Genomic DNA, 25,000 nt, shown 5'->3' on the forward strand with positions numbered 1-25,000 from the left:
TTTAGAGTTACCTGGCGCAGGTGTGTGGCCACATGTCAGCCACATTAGGGAATTCTTGTCTCTGGCTCAGTGAATCTGCAGACACCCTCCTCCTTTTCACTCTCCACACCTTCAGGCAGGTGAGACAGATTCCCAGTATATACATTTCTCGGCTCGCGTCACTAGGCCCCAGCAGACACGGAGACACATACTTAGCCAACGAGATCATGGCACAGCCTGTGGGCACATGCCACGCCTTACCTTTCTCAGGTCTTCTAAGCCATACTCCAGCGCTGACGTCAGAACCTCCAGGGCCTGAGGAGAAAACAAGGAACAGAAAACACAATAGTTCAACAGGGCCTTGTGGTGAAAGGGAAATCCGTTCAAAACCAAAGATTAAATGTGTGGGCATCAAAAAGGACTTTCTCAGATCAACACAAAACCGAAGCACAAAGTCAATGTGTGGGAACCAGGAAGAGCTCACAGCATGGCCGCTCCGGAAGCAAACTATGGTGAACAGAGGCCACGGTTTCGTGCAACAAAGCCCACCCAAGGGGGCTACGGTTTGATGAAACAAACACCTATAGGTGGACAGGGGTGTGCAACAGGTTCAGGAACCGACCACACCTGACTATGGTAACACAATAGGTGGGAGCATTAGAACAACTGGACAAAGACAATAAACTTGGGCAGTGATACAAAGGCGTATAGTAATAATAACATTCTTGTGCCAGAAATACATTTACACAATACAAACAGGAGGAAGTGAAAAATAATATTTGTGGGGAAACTATACAACTCTATAAGAACAGGAATTGTGTCTCAGTGATATATTTGTACAAAAAGAAAGCATGGGCTGGTGAAAGAAGTAGTTTAACAATGATCAGTCAGTGATACAACTGTGCAATATCAATTGTGGGTCAGAGAAGCACTGAGTATAGAACAGCAGCAAGTGTGGGAGACTTATACCACACTTATACAAGTACATATTTTGCAACTGTTGCATAACAACAGGAAACAGGGCAGGCAGTGAAACAACGATTGTTTAATAATACCTGTTGCGGTACAATAATACAATTTCTCTATGACAACACCAGCCGCAAGGCAGTGCTACTACCTATTGATAAGAACCCCAGTTCTAAGTCTGCGCTATGATGACTTTTAACAACAGCAAACATGATGTAATGTCTGCAAAACAGCAACAATTGTGACGCCGTTATAACACTGTGTAAGACCACCAATAACGTGGTAGTGAGCTAATCAATTTTATGACATCCTCCCGCATGGGGCAGTGATACAACACCACCTTGTATGGGACAGTGATACAACAACTGTACAATAACACCAGCTGTGACCCAGTGATACAACTGTACAATAAGACAGGTGTGCACAGAGCTATCAATCGAAAACCAACTGGCAATATTAGTTAAGGGACATTTCATACTCGTTTTGTTAATAACACACGTTTGCCTCCTTCTGAACTGTGGAAGTTTGTCTGGCACTGGCTGTTGTATTCATCAGAACGAAACACGTGTCAGGGGCTGTCATTGTTAATATATGCTGGTCTTTAGTGGCACTTTATTAATCTAGAGGCCATAATCTTGCTCCTGGAATGTGTTTTAGTGAATATTATTTACTGGATGAGCTTGGTTCTTTTGCCCGTGCAATGCTTAACGGATTTGCCAGAATAGAGACATCTGAGTGGGCTACAGAGCGTGTCCCTGGTGGGATGGTGTATGTCGCATGCTATGGGTTTTGCCTAAAGTGGGAGCCTAAAAATGAATGGTTGGTGGTATTGCACTCCAATGTTCCAATTAGTAATCACTTAAACGGTATGTGTGCTGCGCTAGATTGGTGCCTGCTAAACACCCATGAACTATGTATATGGCCTGAGATCGCGAGATCATAAGGACTCTAGTGCGCACCAACTGTAATAAATATCTCAAATTATAACATTTCCCTTGTTTTTTAATTCAAACATTTTCTTGATTATTTCATTTTTACTTCAAACAAATAAAGCATAATTCATTGCAAAATTTACACAGTTAATGCCTTTAACATTACATGTTTGTTCAACAATATAAACACAACACAGTTTTAGTACATAACCCAATGCATTTCGGGGTTTGCAACCCTTCGTCAGGGGCCTAACTAACTGGTTGGTATTTGAATCATACGTAGCATAAACTTCTTTGTTGATTCTTTATTTCTTGATGGCGAGAGCCTGTTAGTAAACGAGCGTTTAAGCTGTAATGCTGGGGGGATCTGCGAGCCTTGTTTTAATTCTTCAGGATCTCGCTAATACCCGTATTTTCACTCGGGAGCTTGAGGAAAAGGCGCGTTGTATCGGCGTCTATCTTCGAAGATAGACGCCGATACAACGCGCCTTTTCCTCAAGCTCCCGAGTGAAAATACGGGTATTAGCGAGATCCTGAAGAATTAAAACAAGGCTCGCAGATCCCCCCAGCATTACAGCTTAAACGCTCGTTTACTGACAGGCTCTCGCCATCAAGAAATAAAGAATCAACAAAGAAGTTTATGCTACGTATGATTCAAATACCAACCAGTTAGTTAGGCCCCTGACGAAGGGGTGCAAACCCCGAAATGCATTGGGTTATGTACTAAAACTGTGTTGTGTTTATATTGTTGAACAAACATGTAATGTTAAAGGCATTAACTGTGTAAATTTTGCAATGAATTATGCTTTATTTGTTTGAAGTAAAAATGAAATAATCAAGAAAATGTTTGAATTAAAAAACAAGGGAAATGTTATAATTTGAGATATTTATTACAGTGGGAGCCTCCCAGAACGCCTTTACGATGGTTTCCAAAAACAAATGCAGACAAGCTTTGTCCCCAGGGCCTAAAAGCCTGCATCATTGGTAAAGCATGCTATATTTAAACCGCTTAACATAACGTATGCATCATCTAAAGGTTTTCGTCAGTTTACGTGTAATGCGCACACGGCCTGCAGACGTCACAAGCTCTTCATTTCAAGCACGTGCGGGTTTTTTACACTCAAACCAAACCCTTCTGCAGATGTAGGTTACTACTAGTGCTCCAGCTCGTGCCGGGGGTTGCAGGAGAACTTCATCAGAACTTATTTTTAGGGACCTGGACTTACCTTCCATCAGCTTTGAGGCAGAGAAAGGGAACAAGAAGTAGGAGAAAAAGAACTGTCAAGCGTAAGACAGGTAGTGTAGGGTGGTGGGAGCAAGAGGCATTGGGTTGGGAGAAAGAGACATTGATGTGGGAGAAAGAGACATTGAGGTGGGAGACAGAAGCATTGAGGTGGGAGGAAGAGTCACGAGGTGGGAGGAAGAGGCACGAGGTGGGAGGAAGAAGCACGAGGTGGGAGAAAGAAGCACGAGGTGGGAGAAAGAGGCACGAGGTGGGAGAAAGAGGCACGAGGTGGGAGAAAGAGGCACGAGGTGGGAGAAAGAGGCATGAGGTGGGAGAAAGAGGCACAAGGTGGGAGAATAAGGCACGAGGTGGGAGAAAGAGGCATGAGGTGGGAGAAAGAGGCACAAGGTAGGAGAATAAGGCACGAGGTGGGAGAAAGAGGCATGAGGTGGGAGAAAGAGGGACGGGGTGGAAGAAAGAGGCGCGAGGTGAGAGAAAGAGGCATGAGGTGGGAAAAAGAGGCATGAGGTGGGAAAACGAGGTGGGAGAAAGACTCATGAGGTGGGAGAAAGATGCATGAGGCAGGAGAAAGATGCATGAGGCAGGAGAAAAAGGCATGAGGCGGGAAAAAGAGGCATGAGGTGGAATAAAAAAGGCAGAGAAAGAGAACAAAAAGGAGGAGAAAAAGAACTATCAAGCGTAAAACAGGTAGTGTAGGGTGGTGGGAGAAAGAGGCATTGAGTTGGGGGACAGAGGCTTGATAAGGGAGAAAGAGGCATTTATGTGGGAGAAAGAGGCATGATGCGGAAGGAAGAGGCACGATGTGGAAGAAAGAGACACGGTGTGGGATAAAGAGGCACGAGGTGGGAGAAAGAGGCACGAGGTGGGAGAAAGAGGCACGAGGTGGGAGAAAGAGGCACGAGGTGGGAGAAAGAGGCACGAGGTGGGAGAAAGAGGCACGAGGTGGGAGAAAGAGGCACAAGGTAGAATCAAAAAGGCAGAGAAAAAGAACCATCAAGCGTAAGACAGGTAGTGTAGGGTGGTGGGAGAAAGAGGCACGAAGGTGGGAGAAAGAGGCATTGGGGTTGGAGAAAGAGGCATTGAGGTTGAAGAAAGAGGCATTGAGGTGGGAGAAAGGGGCATTGAGGTTGGAGAAAGAGGCATTGAGGTGGGAGAAAGAAGCATGAGATGGGAGAAAGAGGCATGAGGTGGGAGAAAGAGGCAAGAGGTGAAATTAAAACCAGCACCCATGGTATCTGAGAGCCCCTACATTGGGCAGTGCCCCTGACAGGCGCCTACGAAAAGCCTTGAGTCCCTGCTCCTATGTTTTTTTTAAAACAAATTAAGCACTCGTGGCCACAATAGCTCCCCCTAGCGCCAGTGACTGCTCTCGACCAGAACGGGGCATGTGTAACACCCTAACACTAAATCTAGCATTCGGGTGCAGGCGCAAACGGTGAGTCATGATAACAGCAAGAAACGGTACGCCCAGGTCGAAGCCTTTCACTAGGTATCGCGTAAGCGAGGCTTTGCGAGATATTTAGTAAGGGGCACACAACCACACACACAACCACAACCACACACACACAAAACCACAGCCGACCACACACACAACCACACACACAACCACAAACACACACACAACCACCCACGCAACCACACAAACACAACCACACACACAACCACACCCAACCACAACCACACACACAACCACATACACAACCACAAGCACACACACAAGCACACACACCCACACAACCACAAACACAATACACACAACTACAAACACCACACACACAACCACACACACAACCACAACAATACCCACACACACAAGCACAACCACTCAACCACACCCACCCAACCACACACACAACCAAACACACTCCCACACAACTCCCCTCCCCCACACACACAACCACACACACAACCACACCCAACCACACACACAAACACACACAACCATACACCCAACCACACACACAACCACACAACCACAGACCCAACTACACACACACACAAGCACACATACACAACCACACACAACCACACACACAAACACACCCAACCACACACACAAACACACACCCAACCACACACAACCAGAAACAGAACCACACACACAACCACACACACACACACAACCACACACACTTACGCACACATAACCACACACATAACCACACACACAACCACACACACACATACACAACCACACACACACACAACCCCACGCACAACCACACACACACAACTACTACTATAAACACACACACAACCACACACACACAACCACACCCACACAACCACAAGCACACACACAAGCACACACACAACCACAAACACAACACACACAACCACACACCCACAACCACACACACAACCACAACCACACATGCAACCACACACACACAACCACACCGTCAGTGCACACTTACACCAGACACCGACACCATCAGTCGTCAGTGCACGCTTTCACCGGGCACAAACACCACCAGCCATCAGTGCACGCTTCCACCAGGCACACACCACCAGACGTCAGTGCACGCTTCCACCAGGCACACACATACCACCAGCCGTCAGTGCATGCTTTCACCAGGCACACACACATCACCAGCCGTCAGTGCACGCTTTCACCAGGCACACCCATCCCAGCAGCCGTCAGTGCACAACCACAACCACACACACAACCACAAACACAACACACACAACCACACACACAACCCCACACCCACAACCACACACACAACCACAACCACACATACAACCACACACACACAACCACTACCACACACACATAAACACACACACAACCACTACCACACACACATAAACACACACACAACCACACACACACACACACAACCACACCCACACTACCACAAGCTCACACACACAACCACACACACAACCACACACCCACAACCACACACACAACCACGACCACACACATAACCACACACACAACCACACATAAACCACACATACAACCACACAAATAACCACACCGTCAGTGCACACTTACACCAGACAGAGACACCATTAGTCGTCAGTGCACGCTTTCACCGGGCACAAACACCACCAGCCGTCAGTGCACGCTTCCACCAGGCACACACCACCAGACGTCATTGCACGCTTTCACCAGGCACACACATACCACCAGCCGTCAGTGCACACTTTCACCAGGCACACACATACCATCAACCGTTAGTGCACGCTTTCACCAGGCACACACACACCACCAGCCGTCAGTGCACGCTTTTACCAGGCACACACCACCAGCCGTCAGTGCACGCTTTTACCAGGCACACACCAACAGCCGGCAGTGCACGCTTCCACCAGGCACACACACACCACCAGCCGGCAGTGCACACTTGCACCAGGTACACACCACCAGCCATCAGTGCACAATTTCTACAGGCACACACACCACCAGCCATCAGTGCACATATCAATTGTTAACGCATCCATAATGAACTATTGTAGCAATCGCTTTATGGCGCACTTTACTTTTAAACATATTCATCTAAAGCGCAGCATAACACCATTGCTACAAAAATAAATACACATTTTTTTGGCCTACAATTTATAGACTTTTTTGCAATTGGTGTTGCAATATTTAGCAATGCCAATAGCTCAAACGGATTTAATGAAAGACCTATTGCATTGCAAATGCTTGTTTATTGAGCAGTTTTCAACACAGACTGATTCAGGCCCACATAGGGGCGTCGCGACCCTTCACAGCAAGTACATTAATTACATTTATATTCAGAAATAAGAACAAACACGCAAAGCTGCAAAGGGTTCTATGTGTAACCACATTAATTTTACATACAGATTCATACATATTCAAAGCAAGCCAATATGTTAGCAAATCCTCACAATAACCAGTACACAGGAGGCAACAGGGCTGCATCAAAACTAACAGGCCCGTGCTGGTCCAGCAGACAAACCCGAGCAGGCACTGGAACCAACAAAGATATGAGACGCGGGGAGAGGGCCAGGGGCGCATGGAAGCTACAGAGAGGGGCCCACTCTGATGCAAAGACCAGAAAATACGGTACAGGCAGCAGTCCCACTGACACATGGAAGCTACAGAGAGGGGCCCACTCTGATGCAGGGACCAGAAAATACGGTACAGGCAGCAGTCCCACTGACACATGGAAGCTACAGAGAGGGGCTCACTCTGATGCAAGGACCAGAAAATACAGTAAAGGCAGCAGGCCGACTCACACATGGAAGCTACAGAGAGGGGCTTGTTGTGTCGTGTAGAGGGTTGGGTCTCAGGCCTGCACCGACACTCGAGGAAATAACTTTAATGGGCCTCTGGGATTCAAATAACCACAAGGACACGGAAGTGTGCTGTACTAGGGTCTCGTAGGCGTAGCCTGTCCGGCGTACGTTCCTGCGTACCCGTTTTATTAAACGCTGGTCACCTGACCCTGACGCTGCGTGCCTGTTGCATCACAGGCACAACACCACATTCCTCCCCAACAAACATCAAAACAATATCAGTGGCAGACCACGGCACCTGGCCATGAACATTAAATTATCAACTGTAAGCACACACTAAACCAGTGCATTTAAAGGCAACTAGGAACAGTCTTACGTGAAATAGTCTCTTAAACGACACAAGGGTTCTTTTCCCGCAGTCGGTGTTGAGACTGGCCCCGGCTCTGGGTTTCTCCGGCTCCTGCGTCAGATGTTGTTTCGCCACGACCTGTATCGGAGTGACCATGACTGCTTTCCAACAGCTCATTCACAGATCCGCCTTGCCAAGCCTGGTGGTGCTCACTGGGCTTGCTGCAGTCCTCCATGGGGAGCGTCGGCATTGTTACATCAGGGTTGACACCAGCCGACGCCACCTCACAGGAATCAGTCTCCGGCCTGCCGGAACAGAAACCAACGACTCCATCTGGTACCTCTTGAAGTGTGACACATTGCGGGTCACAGATTCCCTTCTGCGGGTTGCAATGATAAGAATTCCTTTGACATTGACCAAAGTCCAGGGATCCTTCTCATAGGGCAATCGAAACTTGCTGCTGGTGATACGATTTCTGAGAAGTACTAAGTCCCTTCTTTTCAATTGTGCGGGTTTGGCTCTCCACCGGCAACTGACTTGAGCATGAGCCTTCTGACGTGGAGTATCAATTCAGTCATCATCTGGAGCATCCGGCCTCCACTGGGGGTGATGAGGAATTAAGTCAGTGACCACTCGCCCCATGAGGAGATGAGCAGGTGCCACACCTGTGGTAGTATGGGGAGTCTGGCGATAGCTTCGTAGGAAAGTAAAGATCGCGAGATCTAATGACTGACCTTTGTCATGAGCAATGCGGATGACCTTGTTTAGAGTTCGCATAAACCTCTCTACCTCCCCATTTGCTTGGGGTCATCGGGGCGTAATTCGTCGGTGTCGTATGCCAAGAGCGTTGAGGTAGGTGGCTAGCTCCTGGCCTTGAAAAGGAGGCCCGTTATCTGTTCGCAGCCCCCGTATGAGTCCATGAGCCGCCATGATTTTTTCAAGCTTCGGGATTACTTCAGTAGCACCTGGGGCTGTTATGATTTCGACCTGCGGGTACGTTGAATGATCATCAATAGCCACAAACGTGTGACGGCCGTCAGGAAGACTGCCAAAATCCAGGCTGACGCAGGACCACAGAGATCTTGGCCTCGGTTCCGCAATAACTGGAGCTGGTCGAGATGCTTCTCCAGTCACTTGACAGGAAGGGCACGATCGTACCGTGGCTTCCACCAGTTCGTCCATTAGCGGGAACCACACTTTGGTTCTAAGTCAGGACTTATCTTTACCATGCCTTGATGCCAGATGTGAGCAAGCTGGACGCACCTATCCGTTAGAGACATTGGGATCACCCACCGGTGTCCTCGCAGCAAACACCCTGTGGTGTCCTCGGTGAGCTCATCCCCGACCTGGTACAAGCTGTCCATGATCCGCTGGGCATGGGTCGTTAGGATCTTCCACTCCTCTTTAGCCTTGTGCCAATTGCCACTTTGCAGAGCCGCCTTGGCCCTTTGCAGACAGTCATCTTTGGATGTCGCTTCTTTGAGATCCTCCATGAAGAGGGGAAGGGGACAGAATCAAGCTGCAGCGCACCTGACATATTCTTCCGTGTCGGACGCATCTTCCATCTCCTTGGCCGTGGCCGCTCTGGGGTGCCTGGACAGGTAATCTGCAGGATTTCGGGACCCTGGTTGGTATTCTACCTTGCAGTTGTAATTTTGGAGCTGCAACATCCACTTCTGAATCCGGGGAGGTGGTTTGGTAGATGTCCCTGAAAACAGTGCCATGAGGGGCTTGTGGTCCGTCACCACCACGAACGGCTTGCCGTAAACGTACAGGTGGAAGTGACGACACCCCCAATGAATGGCAATGGCTTCCTTCTCTATTTGAGAATATCCCTGTTCGGTCTCGGTAAGGGACCGGCTTGTGAAGGCTATGGGGGCCCAGTCGTCATCCGGACGTTGTCTTTGCAGCAGTACAGCCCCTAAGTCCATGGGACCTGCATCCACCGCTATCTGGGTCATCTTTCCAGGGTCAAAGAAAGTAAGAATGGTCGCCTCTTGATCTCCTTGAAAGCCTTGATTTGGTCTGGGCCCCACTTTCAGGGTGTAGAGTCCTTTGTGAGCTCTCTCAGCAGTAGTGTCAGAGTGGTAAGGTCGCAAATGAACATGCCACAATAGTTCACCATGCCGAGGAAGCTACGGACCTCAGTCACGTTAGTGGGAGCTGTGGCATCTTTGATGTCCCGGACCTTTTCAGGGTCTGGGTTAACTCCTTCTGTGGAAAACGTGTAGCCGAAAAATTGCAGCTTCTTCTTCAGGAATTCGCACTTTTCCCGGTGTAGGGTGAGTCAGGCGTCCCGCAATCGCCGAAGCACTTGGGTGAGGCGGGAGTTGAGTACTGGAAGGGATTTCGCATGGACCATAATGTTGTCACTGACGTTGATAACGCATGGGATGTCCATGATTATTTCATGTATGATGTTCTGAAAGACCTCAGCTGCACTAGACACTCCGAAGCTCAATCGTGTGTATTGTCGGAGATCCTTATGAGTCGAGAAAGTGGTGATATTTCGGGACGCCTCGTCTAGCACCAGTTGATGGTATCCGGACAGTAAGTCGAGCTTGGAGAACCAGCAAGCCCCGACCATTTCCCCAATGAGATCATCTATGGTTGGGGGTGATGTGACGTTCCTGTTTGATTGCGGTATTTGGTAGTCGCATGTCTACAGAGATCTTCACCGCGTCAGGCTGCTTGGGTTTCCTGGTGACAACTGTAGGAGAGTAGGGTCTGCTTTCCCATGGTCACCCCACTTTTTGCTTTTTGCTTCACTGGTGTTCTACTTAATGTGGCTGTGGGCCTGCTAATCAGACCCACAGCGCAGCTGTGCTCTCTCTAAATTCAATACCATGTACTTTAGGTACATTAACAATTGGACAGTGGGTCACCTTATGATCCCCTGTACAGTGTACTATAGGTACCCAGGGCATAGGTGCATCCAAGGACTACCAGGGGCTGCAGCATGTATTATGCCACCCCTGGCTGGCCACTCACATTGACACAACTGGCTGATCACTCAGCTGGGGCAAGGTTGTGTAATCACCCCTTGCTTAGTTGCAGTATCCCTATACCTTCCTTTACATATAGACACATATATACCTGTAAGTCACTCCTATGGCAGGCCTTAACAATCCTGGAGGCAGAGTGCTTGGTTTTATGCGAGATGAGGCTCTGGCATGAGCTGAGCCTGTCTGCAGCTTACGGAACCATGTCCTTATAGCTGTTCTATGATATAGCCATACCATATACTCTTAAGTAAATGTAAATGTAAATGTGTGTATACTTGTAAAGCGCACTATCACCTAGAAGGTATCTTGGTGCTGTATACCGCTGTGGAACCCTTCCTGGCTTTCCCTGTGAGATGCCCCTTACTGGGCACCTCCAAGGTGAGGCCAGGCATCCTAGCGCTTTCGGGGCCGTTATGGAGATTAAGCAAGCTATTGCCCAGAGTTGCAGAGTGGGACTCATGATTAGAGTAGGCACCTAGGTGAGAATTATCGAGTCTGTGGACATTGAGCCCAAGACCCTGCCGCGTCGGGAATTGAACCCTGGTCCCGGGCCAGACCTCTGCCTCAGGGTCTGCCGCTCTAATCGGTGAGCCACACTTCTCGCGGTTGAATGCTAACTTTGGTTTGGCTTTATCAAAACATGTTGTGTAAGGTGTCATACGCTTTGGAATAGTACCCCCTCGTCAGTTCTGGCGACGGGGGTAGCATTCCACCCTTCTAGAGGGAGAAGACATGTTGTTCCCACTAAACCCGGTTAAAGTTAACCAGAGCCTCAGCATCACAAAATGGATGCTGCCACCACAGACACAAGTCTGACCTCCTGCTGCTGGGAGTCCTTCCAGCGAGGGAGGCTTGGACAATAGGTTTCCTGTCTTGGGAGGTGCTAGCACCACCCCAGACATGCCATAGTGTATTGGGGCAGGGAGGGCTGAATGAAATGAGACACTGCCTGGGCACACAAGGTGTCCCATGCATAGCCCGGTTCAAACCAGTTGCTGGGGCACTCCAGCCCCAGCTCAGGCACGAAACTGGACAAAGGGAAAGGGATGTAACCACCCCCTTCCCTGGTACCACCCATAGGAGGGACTTAGCAGGTAATCCAGCCCCTTAGATTAGTATATAGGTAGGAGCTTTACATTTATCCTGACTGAAACCTAAAATGAAACTCTGGACCTTCGACGTTCTACTTGAAGATAGAAGACTGAAGAATCTCCCTTGTGGTCAAGGAGTGACCACCCTGCACAAGCAGGCACCATCAAGCGATCAACGGTTTACTTTGTCGTTGCTCCCGCCGAAGCTCGAACACAGAGTCTGACAAGACCCTGACTTCCAGACTTCCTTCAGCCCGATCCACAGCCACAGCAAAGCTGAGACCCGTGGAGGCGACGCGAGACGTGGGACCGGCCATCTTGGAAAGCCAACAAATTGCTTTCCGTGCAACTTCTGAGGCACCCTCGAAGTTGTGCATTGGGGACTGAGAAGCCCCAGCCCCGAGCATCACCTGCAGCAAAGACCAGCCTTCCACACTCCACGAGTGCCGCGTGGGGCCCTTTTGCATTTTCCTGCTAGACGCGTCTGTCCGGTCACTTGCCCGTTGGCTAGTGGCCTCTGTGACGACGAGCCTACGAATTTCCACCGCTGGCCTGGTTGCTCCAGGCTGGCCCTTGCTTCCCTGAAACGGAGAAGCCCTTCAGACCTTGCTGGTTTGATCCAGAAGCCATCTTCGATTCCTGCGTGGGTTGCCTTAGCCAAGGCTTGTTGACTCCAATCTGGAAGCCGACACCGCCGACAGCGAGATCCTACGTGGGACAGTCCGTGCCCAGCTCCTGGGCATCGTCGACACCTCCTGGTCCACGTGGCTGCAGAGACAAGCTTCACGACAACACCTGATTGCTTCGCGACATCGCCTGGTTCCTTCCTGGTTCCTTCCTGGTCACTGGCTAGTGACCCAGACTCTGTACCCTCTGCTTTCAGGTACTCTTCATCCTTGGTACGCCCTTGGATCCAACCGGACACTTCTCTCCTGGTCGCTTGCAGCATCTTTCTTCAAGGCTCCATAGGATTCAGCGACGAAACCCGACACACTTTGATACCTATGCACCCGCTTCCTGTGGGTGAGGTAACGAGAGTACTCCGGTGCTCCTGTGGTTATTAATTATCCTAGTGTCCCAGTTTTCAATAGCTTTCCCTAGTCCATCCGGAAGTGACCTAAAAGAACTAGTTTCCAATTCTTTCATTCCCATTCTAACTCTATGGTAACTTGCGTGTGTGTAGAGACACTGCACACGCCTCCCGTGGGCCTCCTGCTTCCTATCCTTTGGTAGTACAGCGTAGCCCCAGCAATTCCCTAGGCCCTAGGCCTATCCTTTGTTTGTGACGTGGTTCTTATACCACTATTTTAGTATATGGTTTGACGTGCCCCTAGGTGCTACTGTATATTGTGCAACTTATTGTATGATAATTAAGTATCTTGCTATGTGCTTGTGCCTCTGAAATCAAAGAGTTCAGAGGGGTTGTGTTAGAAATAAATATATATACATTTTATATATAACCTGTGTGGTGTCCTTTCATTTGTTATTAAAGGGGTTACATATGGTAAAACAGCTGGCGTCACATGCCCTCTTGAGTTTAGCCTAAGACTGCTTTGTCCATGCTACCACTAGGATCACTGGTCTATAAGGTTGACTTTACAACCATCACCATAAGGGTTGTTTGGACTGATACAGGGTGCCTACTAGAATAGTGAACAACACATAGTGAAGTGTGGCTCAATGGTTAGAGCGGCAGACCCTGATGCAGAGGTCTAGCCCGGGACCAGGGTTCAATTCCCGCCTTGGCGAGTCTTGGGCTCAATTTCCGCGGACCTGATAATTCTCGCCTCGGTGCCTATTCTAATCATGGGTCCCACTCTGCAACTCTGGGCAATAGCTTGCTTAATCTCCACAAAGGCCCCAACAACGCTAGGATGCCTGGCTTCACCTTGGGGGTGCTCAGGAGTGGGCACTTCACAGGGAAAGGCCAGGAAGGGTTCCACAGCGGTATGCGTACAAGCGCCTGAGATACTTCTTCGGGGGTCGATTCGGTGCGCTATACAAATACTACTACATTTACATATCAGGCCAACTTCTCACATTGGTGGGCAGCGGTTGGGATAAGAGCTTGCTGTTGTTTTACCAATTGTAATCTTTGAGATATCATTTGAAAGATCACATTAGGTACCTATAGGTACATGTAACAAGACTTATAATACTTAAGTTCTACGGAACTTAATTGCTGTAGACCAAAGGGCCTAGCACACCTTGACTACAACTCCTAGAGAGGTTTAGTAGGAAACACTCAGTGTAGGTAGGTGCACACACCACACCTCACTAGATCATGTCTGCCACAGGCGAACCTAGTGTGTCTCTACCTGTGGGAGGTGACCCTCCAAGGGCACCCTCCAGATTTGATATACTCAGCTTCAGAGAGCTGAAACATTTGTGTACCACAAGGAAGCTGAAACAGGGTTCTAACCCTACCCTTCAGAAGGTCATGGAACTCCTAGAGGAATCTGAAGTTCTTAAGGCCTCTGGTTCAGGCCCTACAGGGAATGCAGATGAGGTCCTACCCTCAGCAGATGATGCCACTGACCCCCCAGTCATAGATGATGAGGATGAGGTTAGGGAAGATTCTGGGGATGATGTAGACAGCCAGGTCCAAGTTAGGAGACTTAGCCAGGCTAACGTAAGCCTACATGGGGAAGGAGAGGGGTAAGCCTTCTACAGACCTATCAGTAGACTTAACCAGAGGTATAGGAGGGACAGATCCCACTCTAGGGAATCTCCCCACTCCAATGCTTCAAGGGGTTCTCAGAGGGGAATGACTTCACCTCAGGGAAGGGGACACCAGGCTAGGATGAGGGAAGTCAATCTCAGAATTGAGAGAGAAGAACTTGCCCTAGCCAAAGAGAAGCTTGCTCTTGCAAGAGAGAGGAAGTTAAGTGGATTAGAATCCACTGGTGGCAGCAATATCCCTAAGGATAAAGACAGGTCCTATGACAATAGACACCTGAGTAAGATTATGCCCCCCTACAAAGTTGGGGATGACATCCACAAATGGATAACTGCTTTGGAGAGGGCCTGCAAAGTACCGCAGGTACCCCAAAGTCAGTGGGCAGCAATCTTGTGGCTCTCCTTTTCAGAAAAAGGTAAAGATAAGCTCCTCACAGTTAGTGATGATGATGCTAACAATGACACTGTCCTGAAGAGTGCTCTGATTGATGGGTTTGGCCTAACCACCGAACAGTACAGGTTGATGTTCGGAGATACCCAGAGGACACAGACTCAGGACTGGACAGATTTTGTTGATTGTGCCACTAAGGCTCTGGTAGGCTGGTTATCGGGAAGTAAAGTTAAGGACTTTACAGGATTGTATAATTTGATCAAGAGAGAGCAAATACTTAACAATTGTCAGAACCAGTTATTGCACCAACACCTGATTGACTCAGATCTGACCTCTCCCCAAGAAGTGGGAAAGAAGGCAGACAAATGGGTCAGAACCAGGGTTAAGCAGAAAAACCAGGTCCAAGGTGGTGATCAGAAAAAGGCAGACCAAAAAGGTGGGGATTAGAAACCAAAAGACCAGAAGTCTTCAACAGACCCCCATAAATCTAATGAAGGGGGGGTCCCAAAACTCTAAGAAGAAGAAAGAAGGTCCAAAGAAACCTTGGTGTAATTATTGTAAATCTGCCTCTCACTGGTTCAGTGAGTGCACCAAGAAAGGTACAGCCCCCACCACTGTATCCCCTAAGGCATCTGCACCCCCTAGTACAGTTAACAGTGGTAGTTTCCAACCCAAGGCTATAGTGGGGTTAACCATGGGTAATGAGATGGATTCGGGCCTAGTCAGGATTCCAACTCAGGCTGTTCTTGTCTGTAATGGGGACATGGTTATATCCTCCACTGTGAGTCCCAGTACTCTGGGCAAATACAGACAAACGCCTTTGATCAATGACAAAGTGGCTCAAGCATACAGGGACACATGTGCTAGTGTCACTATGGTGACACCTGACTTTGTGGACCCTGGACAGATTGTACTGGGTGATAATTACCCGGTGACCAATGCTAGCAATGTCACTACTACACATAGTGTGGCAGTTATTAATTTCTCCTGGGGAGGGGTAACTGGCCACAAAAGAGGTGTGGTAAGTGTAGACCTCCCAGTTGAATGTCTGTTGGGCAATGATCTTGAATCCTCAGTATGGTCAGAAGTGGAGTATAGGACTCATGCAGAGATGTTAGACATATCAGCTCATGTCCTTGCTGTGACCAGGTCACAGGCCAAAAAGTGCCAAACTGAACAGGCCTTGGATCCTGAAACTATGGACCAAGTGCCACCCAAGAGAAAGAGCAACAGGGATAAGGCAGTGCCTTCCTCCCTGCCTGCAAGCGAGTATCAGCCTTTTCAGGAAGATGATTTTGAGACCCCTGAAGTAACTGTCCTAGAAGAACTTGAACCTGACCAGGTTGAGTTTCTTGGGACAGGGGGACCTTCAAGGGCAGACTTGAGGCAGGCACAGTTAGACTGTTCCTCTCTTGAACCCCTCAGACAGCAAGCTGCTTCTGAGGCTTCTGGGAATGCTACAGGTACCCACAGAGTTTACTGGGATGAAGGACTCCTTTATTTAGAGGCTAGAGACCCCAAGCCTGGTGCTTCCAGGAGGTTGGTCATACCTCTGGCATTTAGGGGTTTCCTTCTTACCTTAGACCATGATATTCCCTTAGCAGGACACCTGGGCCAGAACAAGACTTGGGACAGGCTTGTCCCTCACTTTCACAGGCCCCATATGTCAGAAGATACCAAGGAGTTTTGTCGCTCCTGTGTGACCTGCCAAGCCAGTGGCAAATCAGGTGGCACAACAAAGGCCCCCCTCATACCACTACCTATTGTGGGGGTACCCTTTGAAAGAGTAGGGATTGACATTGTTGGACCAATGGATCCCCAAACAGCCTCTGGGCACAGATTTATACTGGTGGTAGTAGATCATGCCACCAGGTATCCAGAAGCTATTCCCCTAAAGACCACAACAGCTCCTGTTGTGGCAAGAGCCCTCCTGGGAGTTTTCTCAAGAGTGGGCTTTCCGAAGGTGGTTGTCTCAGATAGAGGTGCAAACTTTATGTCTGGGTACTTGACTGCAATGTGGAAGGAGTGTGGTGTAAATTACAAATTCACTACACCCTACCATCCACAGTGCAATGGACATGTTGAAATATTCAACAAGACCTTAAAGGGTATGATTAAGGGTTTACCTGAAAAGCTTAGGCGAAGATGGGACATCCTTCTACCCTGCCTTCTGTTTGCTTACAGAGAGGTCCCACAAAAGGAGGTTGGCTACAGCCCTTTTGAACTTTTGTTTGGGCATCCTGTAAGGGGACCCCTATGTCTGGTGAAGGAAGGATGGGAGTTACCTCTCAAAAATCCTAAACAAAACACAGTGGACTATGTACTTGGTCTCCGCTCCAGGATGGCTGAGTATATGAAGAAGGCTTCTAAAAACATTGAGGCTAGCCAAGAACTCCAAAAAGCTTGGCATGACCAAAAGGCTGTGCTGACTGTGTACCAGCCAGGACAGAAGGTGTGGGTGCTCGAGCCAGTGGCCCCAGCAGCACTCCAAGACAAATGGTCCGGACCCCACACAATTGTTGAGCAAAAAAGGGAGAGGTTGCCTACCTGGTGGACCTTGGAACTCCCAGGAGCCGCCACTGGGTGCTCAATGTCAACAGACTCAAAGCATATGTTGACAGGGCAGACATGGGCTTGCTCATGGCTACAGATGAGGGGCAGGAGGAAGAGAGTGACCCTCTCCCAGACCTGCTGACTCAGAACCCTGATGAAGGTTCAGTTGATGGTGTGGCCTTAGCTGGCAGCCTCACTGGCCAGCAGCAACAGGACTGCAGACAAGTTCTTCAGTCTTTCAGACATATGTTTTCCTTGACACCTAGTCAGACAAACTGGTGTGCCCATGAGGTGGACACTGGTGACAGTCTCCTTGTGAAGAGTAAAATCTACAGGCAACCTGACCATGTCAGAGACTGCATAAAGACTGAGGTACAGAAAATGTTGGAACTGGGAGTTATTGAGCCCTCAGAGAGCCCTTGGGCCAGTCCTGTAGTCCTTGTGCCAAAACCTCACACCTAAGATGGTAAGAGAGATGAGACTTTGGGTGGACTATAGAGGTCTCAATGCTGTCACAAGGACAGATGCCCATCCAATTCTCAGGGCAGATGAACTCATAGACAGATAGGCTTCTGCCAAGTTTTTTTTAGCACATTTGACCTGACAGCAGGCTACTGGCAGATCAGGCTAGCTGATGATACAAAAGCCAAAAGTGCTTTCTCAACCCAATGAGGTCATTACCAATTTGTGGTGATGCCCTTTGGCTTGAAGAATGCACCTGCCACTTTCCAAAGGTTGGTGAACCAAGTTCTCTCCGGGTTGGATGACTTTTGTGCAGCTTATCTTGATGATATTGCTGTCTTCAGCTCCACCTGGGAGGATCACCTGATCCACCTGAAGAAAGTTTTGGAGGCCCTGCAGAAGGCAGGCCTCACTATCAAGGCCTTCAAGTGCCAGATAGGGCAGAGTAAGGTTGTGTACCTGGGCCACCTTGTAGGTGGGGGTCAGGTTCAACCACTGGAGAGTAAGATCCAGACCATCAAGGACTGGGCTCCTCCAACCACCCAGACACAGGTCAGAGCTTTATTGGGCCTGTCTGGTTACTACAGAAAGTTTGTTAAGAATTATGGGTCCATTGTGACACCACTTAATGACGACTTCAAAGAAGATGCCAAAGAAAGTCCAGTGGACAGTAAGCTGTCAAAAGGCATTTGATGACCTGAAGAAGGCCATGTGCTCTGCACCTATCCTGAAGAGTCCTGACTACTCCAAAGAGTTTATTGTCCAGACAGATGCTTCTGAGTTGGGGGTGGGAGCTGTACTTTAACAACTGAATGTAGATGGCCAAGACCAGCCCATTGCTTTTATTAGCAGAAGGCTGATCCCTAGAGAGAAACCTTGGCTCAGCCGTTGAGAGGGAGGCCTTTGCTGTGGTTTGGGCCCTGAAGAAGTTGAGGCCATACTTGTTTGGCACTCCAAGATTCAGACCGACCATAAGTCCCTCTTGTGGCTAAATCAGATGAAGGGTGAACATCCCAAACTGCTCAGGTGGTCCATTTCCCTACAGGGGATGTACTTTACAGTGGAACATAGGCCTGGGACTGACCATGGTAATGCAGATGGTCTCTCCAGATATTTCCACTTAGAACATGAAGACACAACTGGTCAAGGTTAGTCTAATGTCCCTGCGTTTGGGGGTGGTGGGGTTGTGTAGGAGAGTAGGGTCTGCTTTCCTATGGTCACCCCACTTTTTGATTTTTGCTTCACTGGTTTTCGACAATGTGGCTGTGCTCTCTCTAAATTCATTTTTTTTAAAATTATTTTTATTAAGATTTCCCCCCCCCCACAATTTTTCTGATAAGTCCAGTACAACTTTACAGTACAGATTTTACATACATATAAAATTCGACAGTCATCGCCCAAAAGAAGAATATAAAAACACACAAAAGAAAAAAAAACAAAGTAACCCAGGAGGAAGCGAAAAAAGACACATTGTATACTTTTAATTCTCCCTATTCTTCCATTGCTCAATGGGTAACCAGATCCTACCCCCCAGTGCCCTTGACCTTCTACCTTTCCTATCATAGATAGCTTTCTCCAAATTATATCTGAAGAGTAGCCTTGCTATCCATGTCTGAAATGTCGGTGCCGATTTATCAATCCAATGGGTGAGAGGGCCTCCAAAGGAGTTTGTTTTCAGTATCAACTTTGCTTATTCTGGATGAATTGAATATAGGTAAGTGAATTATCCTAAAAATAACTTAATTTAAATAAATCAAATGGCTAAAGCTGACTAGACATAACGATACTTAACATTGACACAAATGTTAACATAAAAACAAATAGACATGTGTATATGCAAAAAATAGATTTTATCAAAATTTATATTGGCAGGGAAAAATTACAATAAACCAAAATGAAACACACAGGGATACAAGACAGATGCTAAGAAAATTAATCAAAATCTCTGTAAGGCCTGTGGCAAGCTTATCCAGAAGTAAGGGATGGAGAAATTTCCTTTCGGATTAAGCAGAAGTCGACGTTTCGGTCTCTGCAGTCAACTCAATGAGACCATCATCAGGACAAAATTGAAACAAAATATTGTAACTCCCTAGTGAAAGATAGAGTAAAACAATTTCAGTACAACTAAAAAGGCCATAGTCCATTAATTCTTATTGCATTATACACACTAAACCACACAATGAGTGAACTCATTAAGCACAGAAAAACCACATTATGACAATACTTTTGCAAATTACAGGACATACATTAATACAGGACTTTAGCACAATATAAAACATGTATATTTGCAGTTCAAGTACATGCGATTCGTGACTGTATCAACATTACTGCTGCCTTCAGAAATCAATAAATGTTAAGAAATCCGACAACAATAAATGAGAAATCAGATGTTGGAAATTTTGGCGACCATAAGTAGTTCTAATATATGCAATTGATTTATATGTCAGTTTTATTTCGAATACCTGGACTCAAACGATGTTTATGATGCAAATACCAACATTTAAACTTCAGCGTTAGGAGTTTTAAAAAACCTACCCAAGGGCGAGAATCACTAGCCAGTGTCTTGGCTTTTATGGTTTTATCGGCTATCACACTGTTGGTATTAATCTGTAAAAATTAAAACAATTCTAAGTGATTTTGGAAACATGTGCAAAAATAAAACCTGCACTGTGTCCGTTTTCATGAGGAAATACCTGAAAGTCGTGACCACCGGTTGTAGTTTTAAGGAGGGTCTCAGGTAAGGTTATTCTGCACACAAAAAGAAAATAGGCGCCAGGTCCGTTAAACTAAACCTTTCTAATCGTGATATACGTTATAGGGTAGCGCTCGTTAGTACGCTTACCTTCTGAAACGTGCAAAGGGAGAAAATAATTACTCCGTGTAAATTGGGTCACATCCAAGAGATATGTGCAGCCAGACGTCTATTAATGGACGGTCTGAAAAAGCGAACGAGGGATCGGTGTTAGTTTAGAGAAAACACGGGGATTCGATCCGTTTTAAAAGTTCTAGGTCAAAGTTTTACCTGTCAAGCTACTCCGAGGTTAGATACATCAATCTTTCCCGTCATTCGATAGAGGAACTAGTCCCGGAGTGTGTTGCATCTATTTAAATGAACCGGCGTTTGGAGATCAAGATAGGACTTATTTTAGAGCGCCATCTTGAAGAGGTAAAGGTAGTTTCTGATTGAAATCGGAAAAGGTCTATTCTCAAAGCGCCATCTTTGAGTCGGTTCTGGTAAAGTCAAGTAAGGGATATTCGAAGCTCCATTTACAATGACATGGGTATATCCCATAGTTAGTAAAATAGACGGACTCTTCAACAATTCCTGTGGTTGTAAATTAGAGATTTGTCACAGTTTGAGCTGGTTCTAGTACACAAGTGATATTGACATTACACAGGTTATTCGAGAAAACCTTTACAACAATGAAATAAAAAGCATCTGTTACCTATTTACATTAAATGCATCGACATTTAACAAGATGTACAGATATTAAAACATGAGGTTGATTGAAGTCAGTTGCAAATATTAACATCCAAAATAAACGCATTGTGCTAGACATTTGTATGATTTTGGTGTTAGACAAAATTAGCTATACAGTGGTGAAGGCAATTACGGTATGGGTAATATCAATATGACCCAATTTTTCAGGTTAGACAAGCCAGTGCTTGCCATTCTGTAGATGAATTCAGTCCTTTGTTGACTGTGTCGGTAATGCATATCAATTTGCCTTCTCTTAGGGACAATATTCTGTCCATATTGTTTTGTCTTCTGTTTGGTTTGATGACCTCAAGTACCCACCATGTCATGTCCATTTCCTTGTGGCCTGCCCGTAGGTAGTGTTCCACAAGTGGTGCATTCTCTTTTTTGCACCTGATGCGCGACTGGTGTTGCAAGATTCTCTTTTTAACAGGTTGGATAGTTTTTCCAATATAGTGCAGTTGGCACGGGCACTGAATGCAGTAAATAACGTTAGTCGTGTTACAGTTGGAAAAATTTTTGGCTGTAAATTTAACGCCATTAATTTCGCTTGATTTGACTGTCATAGTGGTAGAACAAGCTATGCAATTATTACATTTATAGTGGCCTATGACGGGGGTAGTTTGTAACATGTTAGTCAGAGAGTTGTTAATAACAGGAGCTTCATAGGCATGAACCAGTCTATCTCGGATATTGGTGCCCCTTTTAAAGGCAAACAACGGTTTTTTCGATAGTTCTGGGATAGATGTTAGTAACTTCCAGTTTCTGCTGATAATGGTTCTGATGCTGTTTGAGTGTGTCCCAAAGGTGGATACACATACAATCTCTTCTTTGTTTTGCCGCTCACGTGTTTTTAAAAGGGCTTCACGGTTGTAGTACCATGCACGCTTCATTGATCTACGAAGAAGCCGTGAGGGATAACCGCGTGCCATCAGTTTCAGTTTCAGTTTATTGGCCTCAGAAAAATAGTCATTTTTGAAGGTACAATTCCTCCGCAAGCGGAGGAATTGACCGAATGGAAGGCCATCCTTAAGTGCCTGTGGGTGATGGCTTTTGTAACTAAGAAGGGTGTTTCTGGCAGTTTCCTTAGTATAAAGGGTGGTGTATAGCTGATTATTGTCACCATTTTTAATAATTATGTCCAAAAAGGGCATCTCTGTTGTGCTGTGGTCTAAGGTGAACTTTAGATTGGTATTCCTTGAGTTCAACCATTGGTGAAAGAGTTTTAGCTCATCAGTATCACCGTGCCATATCATGAAAATATCGTCGATGTAACGAATCCATCTCCGGATGTTAACAGCAAATGGATTCGTCACATCAAGCACATATTGTTCTTCGAAGGAGGAAACGTAGATATTAGCTATGTCAGGGGCATAGACTGCACCCATAGCTACCCCCTTTAGTTGCTGGAAGAAACTATTCTGAAAAAGGAAGAAATTCTCACATAGAGATATTTTCACACATTCAATGATGAAAAACGTAGGAACTGAATGTGGTCGTGGTCTGGATTCTAGAAGTTGATTTAAAAGATCCAGAACTTCAAGTTGGGGAATATTGGTGTATAAGCTTTCTATATCCATAGAAACTAAAATATCACCAATGGGATCAAATGTGAGGTTTTCTACTGCATTAATCACAGACATAGTATCCCTGATGTAGTTAGGATTGTCTACCGCAAATGGCCTGATGAAAAAGTCGGCGTATTGTGCCAGGGGCTTCAAGATGGAATTGCACCCTGAGACAATTGGACGACCTGGAGGGTCCACTGGGTCTTTATGGACTTTTGGCAATAAATATATTGCAGGGACCGTCGCATTTGTGTTCACTAAGAAGGCAGCTTCTTTCTCGTTCAGCCACCCACCATCAAAGCCTAGTTTACTCAGGTTCATGATTTCTTCCATTATACGTTTGGAGGGATTCCCACTCAGTTTTTTGTAATGAGATGGATTAGACAATTGTTTATACATTTCCTTATCATATTTTGACTTTTCCCAAAGCACAATTCCTCCTCCCTTATCTGCAGGTTTTACTAAAGCAGTAGGGAGATTCTGCAAATTGTGTAAGGCCTGTTGTTGCGGTTTAGTCAAATTAGCTTTGTACCCTATGGATTTTTTGAAAAGATTCTCAACTTCGATCAGTGTAGCATTTTCGAAAGTTGTGATCTCTTTACGCACCATCGCGTTAGTCGGATAGAAAGTGGAGGGGTTTCTCAGTCCTGTAATACCTCTTTTTGGCTCATTGATGTTATTCGCAAAATAATTGCGTAGCCGGATGGTACGAAAGAAACGATAAAGTTCGAGTTTGGTGTTAAAGATATCGTTTCTATATGTAGGTACAAAGCTAAGACCCTGTGATAAAACAGATGTCTCGTGTTCTGACAGCAAATGAGTTGAGATATTAAAAATGGGAATGGTCTGATCTAATTCTACCATTCGTAATATTGGTTCCGGGTTTGCCGGAATCCCGGGGTGTACTGGTTGCGGTACCATCCTCGCTTCGGAGGCTGTGGTCTCCGAGGGGGTCTGGTTGGTCTTTGGTCCTGGGCTAAAAAATTCTTATTAGATGTTGAAGGCTGTTGATCGTATCTTTGATAATTGGGGTTATAAGATTTCTCACTTCCTGATTCAGAACCTGAATCGGAAAAGGTAACCCTTTTAGAGGGCTTCTGATTAGCCCCTTGATTTGTGTAGAAATCTTTTCTCAGATATGGATATGTGCGTTCTTTGTTATACCGTCGGATATCGTTTTGTAACTTCTCAGTCTTTTTATGTGAATTGAATTCCTCGAATTCCTTCACTGTTTGTGTAACCTTATCTAGGAGTGCTTTACTGTTGGTGATCGTGCTGTCTCCCAGGATCTTGCTTTCAAGGGTTTCAATTTCTTTTGTGAGGGTCTTGATTTGTCTGAGAGCTGTTTCGATGCTTAGAACCATCCAGGTTCTTGAGCAGCGATTAGCTGAGAAACTGAATCCTATTTTAAACTCCTCGTCATCTACAAATATTATTGGAATGTTACGTATTTGGAGACCTGCTGGTATGATGTTGGAGTTTAAACAGTCAGTCAAGAACTTAGCATGAAGCTCAGTTCGAACCAGTTTCTTTTTTAAGCGTTCAAGTTGATTAATATCAGATTCAAATGGAAGCTGTGTTACAGGGCCTTTATTGCCAAGTAGCGAAGGACCAGAGGCGACTTTCAGAATATACTCATCAGAGTAAACTAAAGTTTCGGCCTCAGACATAGATATTAAAGTTTAAAAAAAGAGGGGGGGGACAACCACTTAGTTCAGCGGCTCACACCAGACCAGCGTCTGTGCAAGAATATGTTCAATAAAGTGAGCTACCCAGTAAACCTTTGGGGGCTGGGTGAAATATGATCAAATGGGTGAGAGGGCCTCCAAAGGAGTTTGTTTTCAGTATCAACTTTGCTTATTCTGGATGAATTGAATATAGGTAAGTGAATTATCCTAAAAATAACTTAATTTAAATAAATCAAATGGCTAAAGCTGACTAGACATAACGATACTTAACATTGACACAAATGTTAACATAAAAACAAATAGACATGTGTATATGCAAAAAATAGATTTTATCAAAATTTATATTGGCAGGGAAAAATTACAATAAACCAAAATGAAACACACAGGGATACAAGACAGAT

The 25,000-nt window shown here is 46.4% G+C and overlaps 1 protein-coding gene and 1 long non-coding RNA gene across 2 annotated transcripts in view; both read right to left on the bottom strand.

The window, feature by feature from the left end:
- Positions 1-25,000, bottom strand: part of BTBD19 (BTB domain containing 19) — a 1,094,395-nt gene that overhangs the window by 805,598 nt on the left and 263,797 nt on the right. The window contains exon 3 of the mRNA XM_086952302.1: positions 241-294. Coding sequence (XP_086808428.1) covers positions 241-294 — 54 coding nt within the window. The remainder of the gene's footprint in view (positions 1-240; positions 295-25,000) is intronic.
- On the bottom strand, positions 20,420-20,768 carry LOC147746916 (uncharacterized). Its single transcript, XR_015299454.1, has 3 exons — positions 20,708-20,768; positions 20,559-20,613; positions 20,420-20,472 (listed from the first exon to the last, which is right to left on the bottom strand). It is a non-coding gene; the product is annotated as an uncharacterized LOC147746916 (long non-coding RNA).

This window comes from Lissotriton vulgaris, chromosome 1_1 (genome assembly GCF_964263255.1).
Source record: "Lissotriton vulgaris chromosome 1_1, aLisVul1.2, whole genome shotgun sequence".
NCBI lineage: Eukaryota > Metazoa > Chordata > Amphibia > Caudata > Salamandridae > Lissotriton > Lissotriton vulgaris.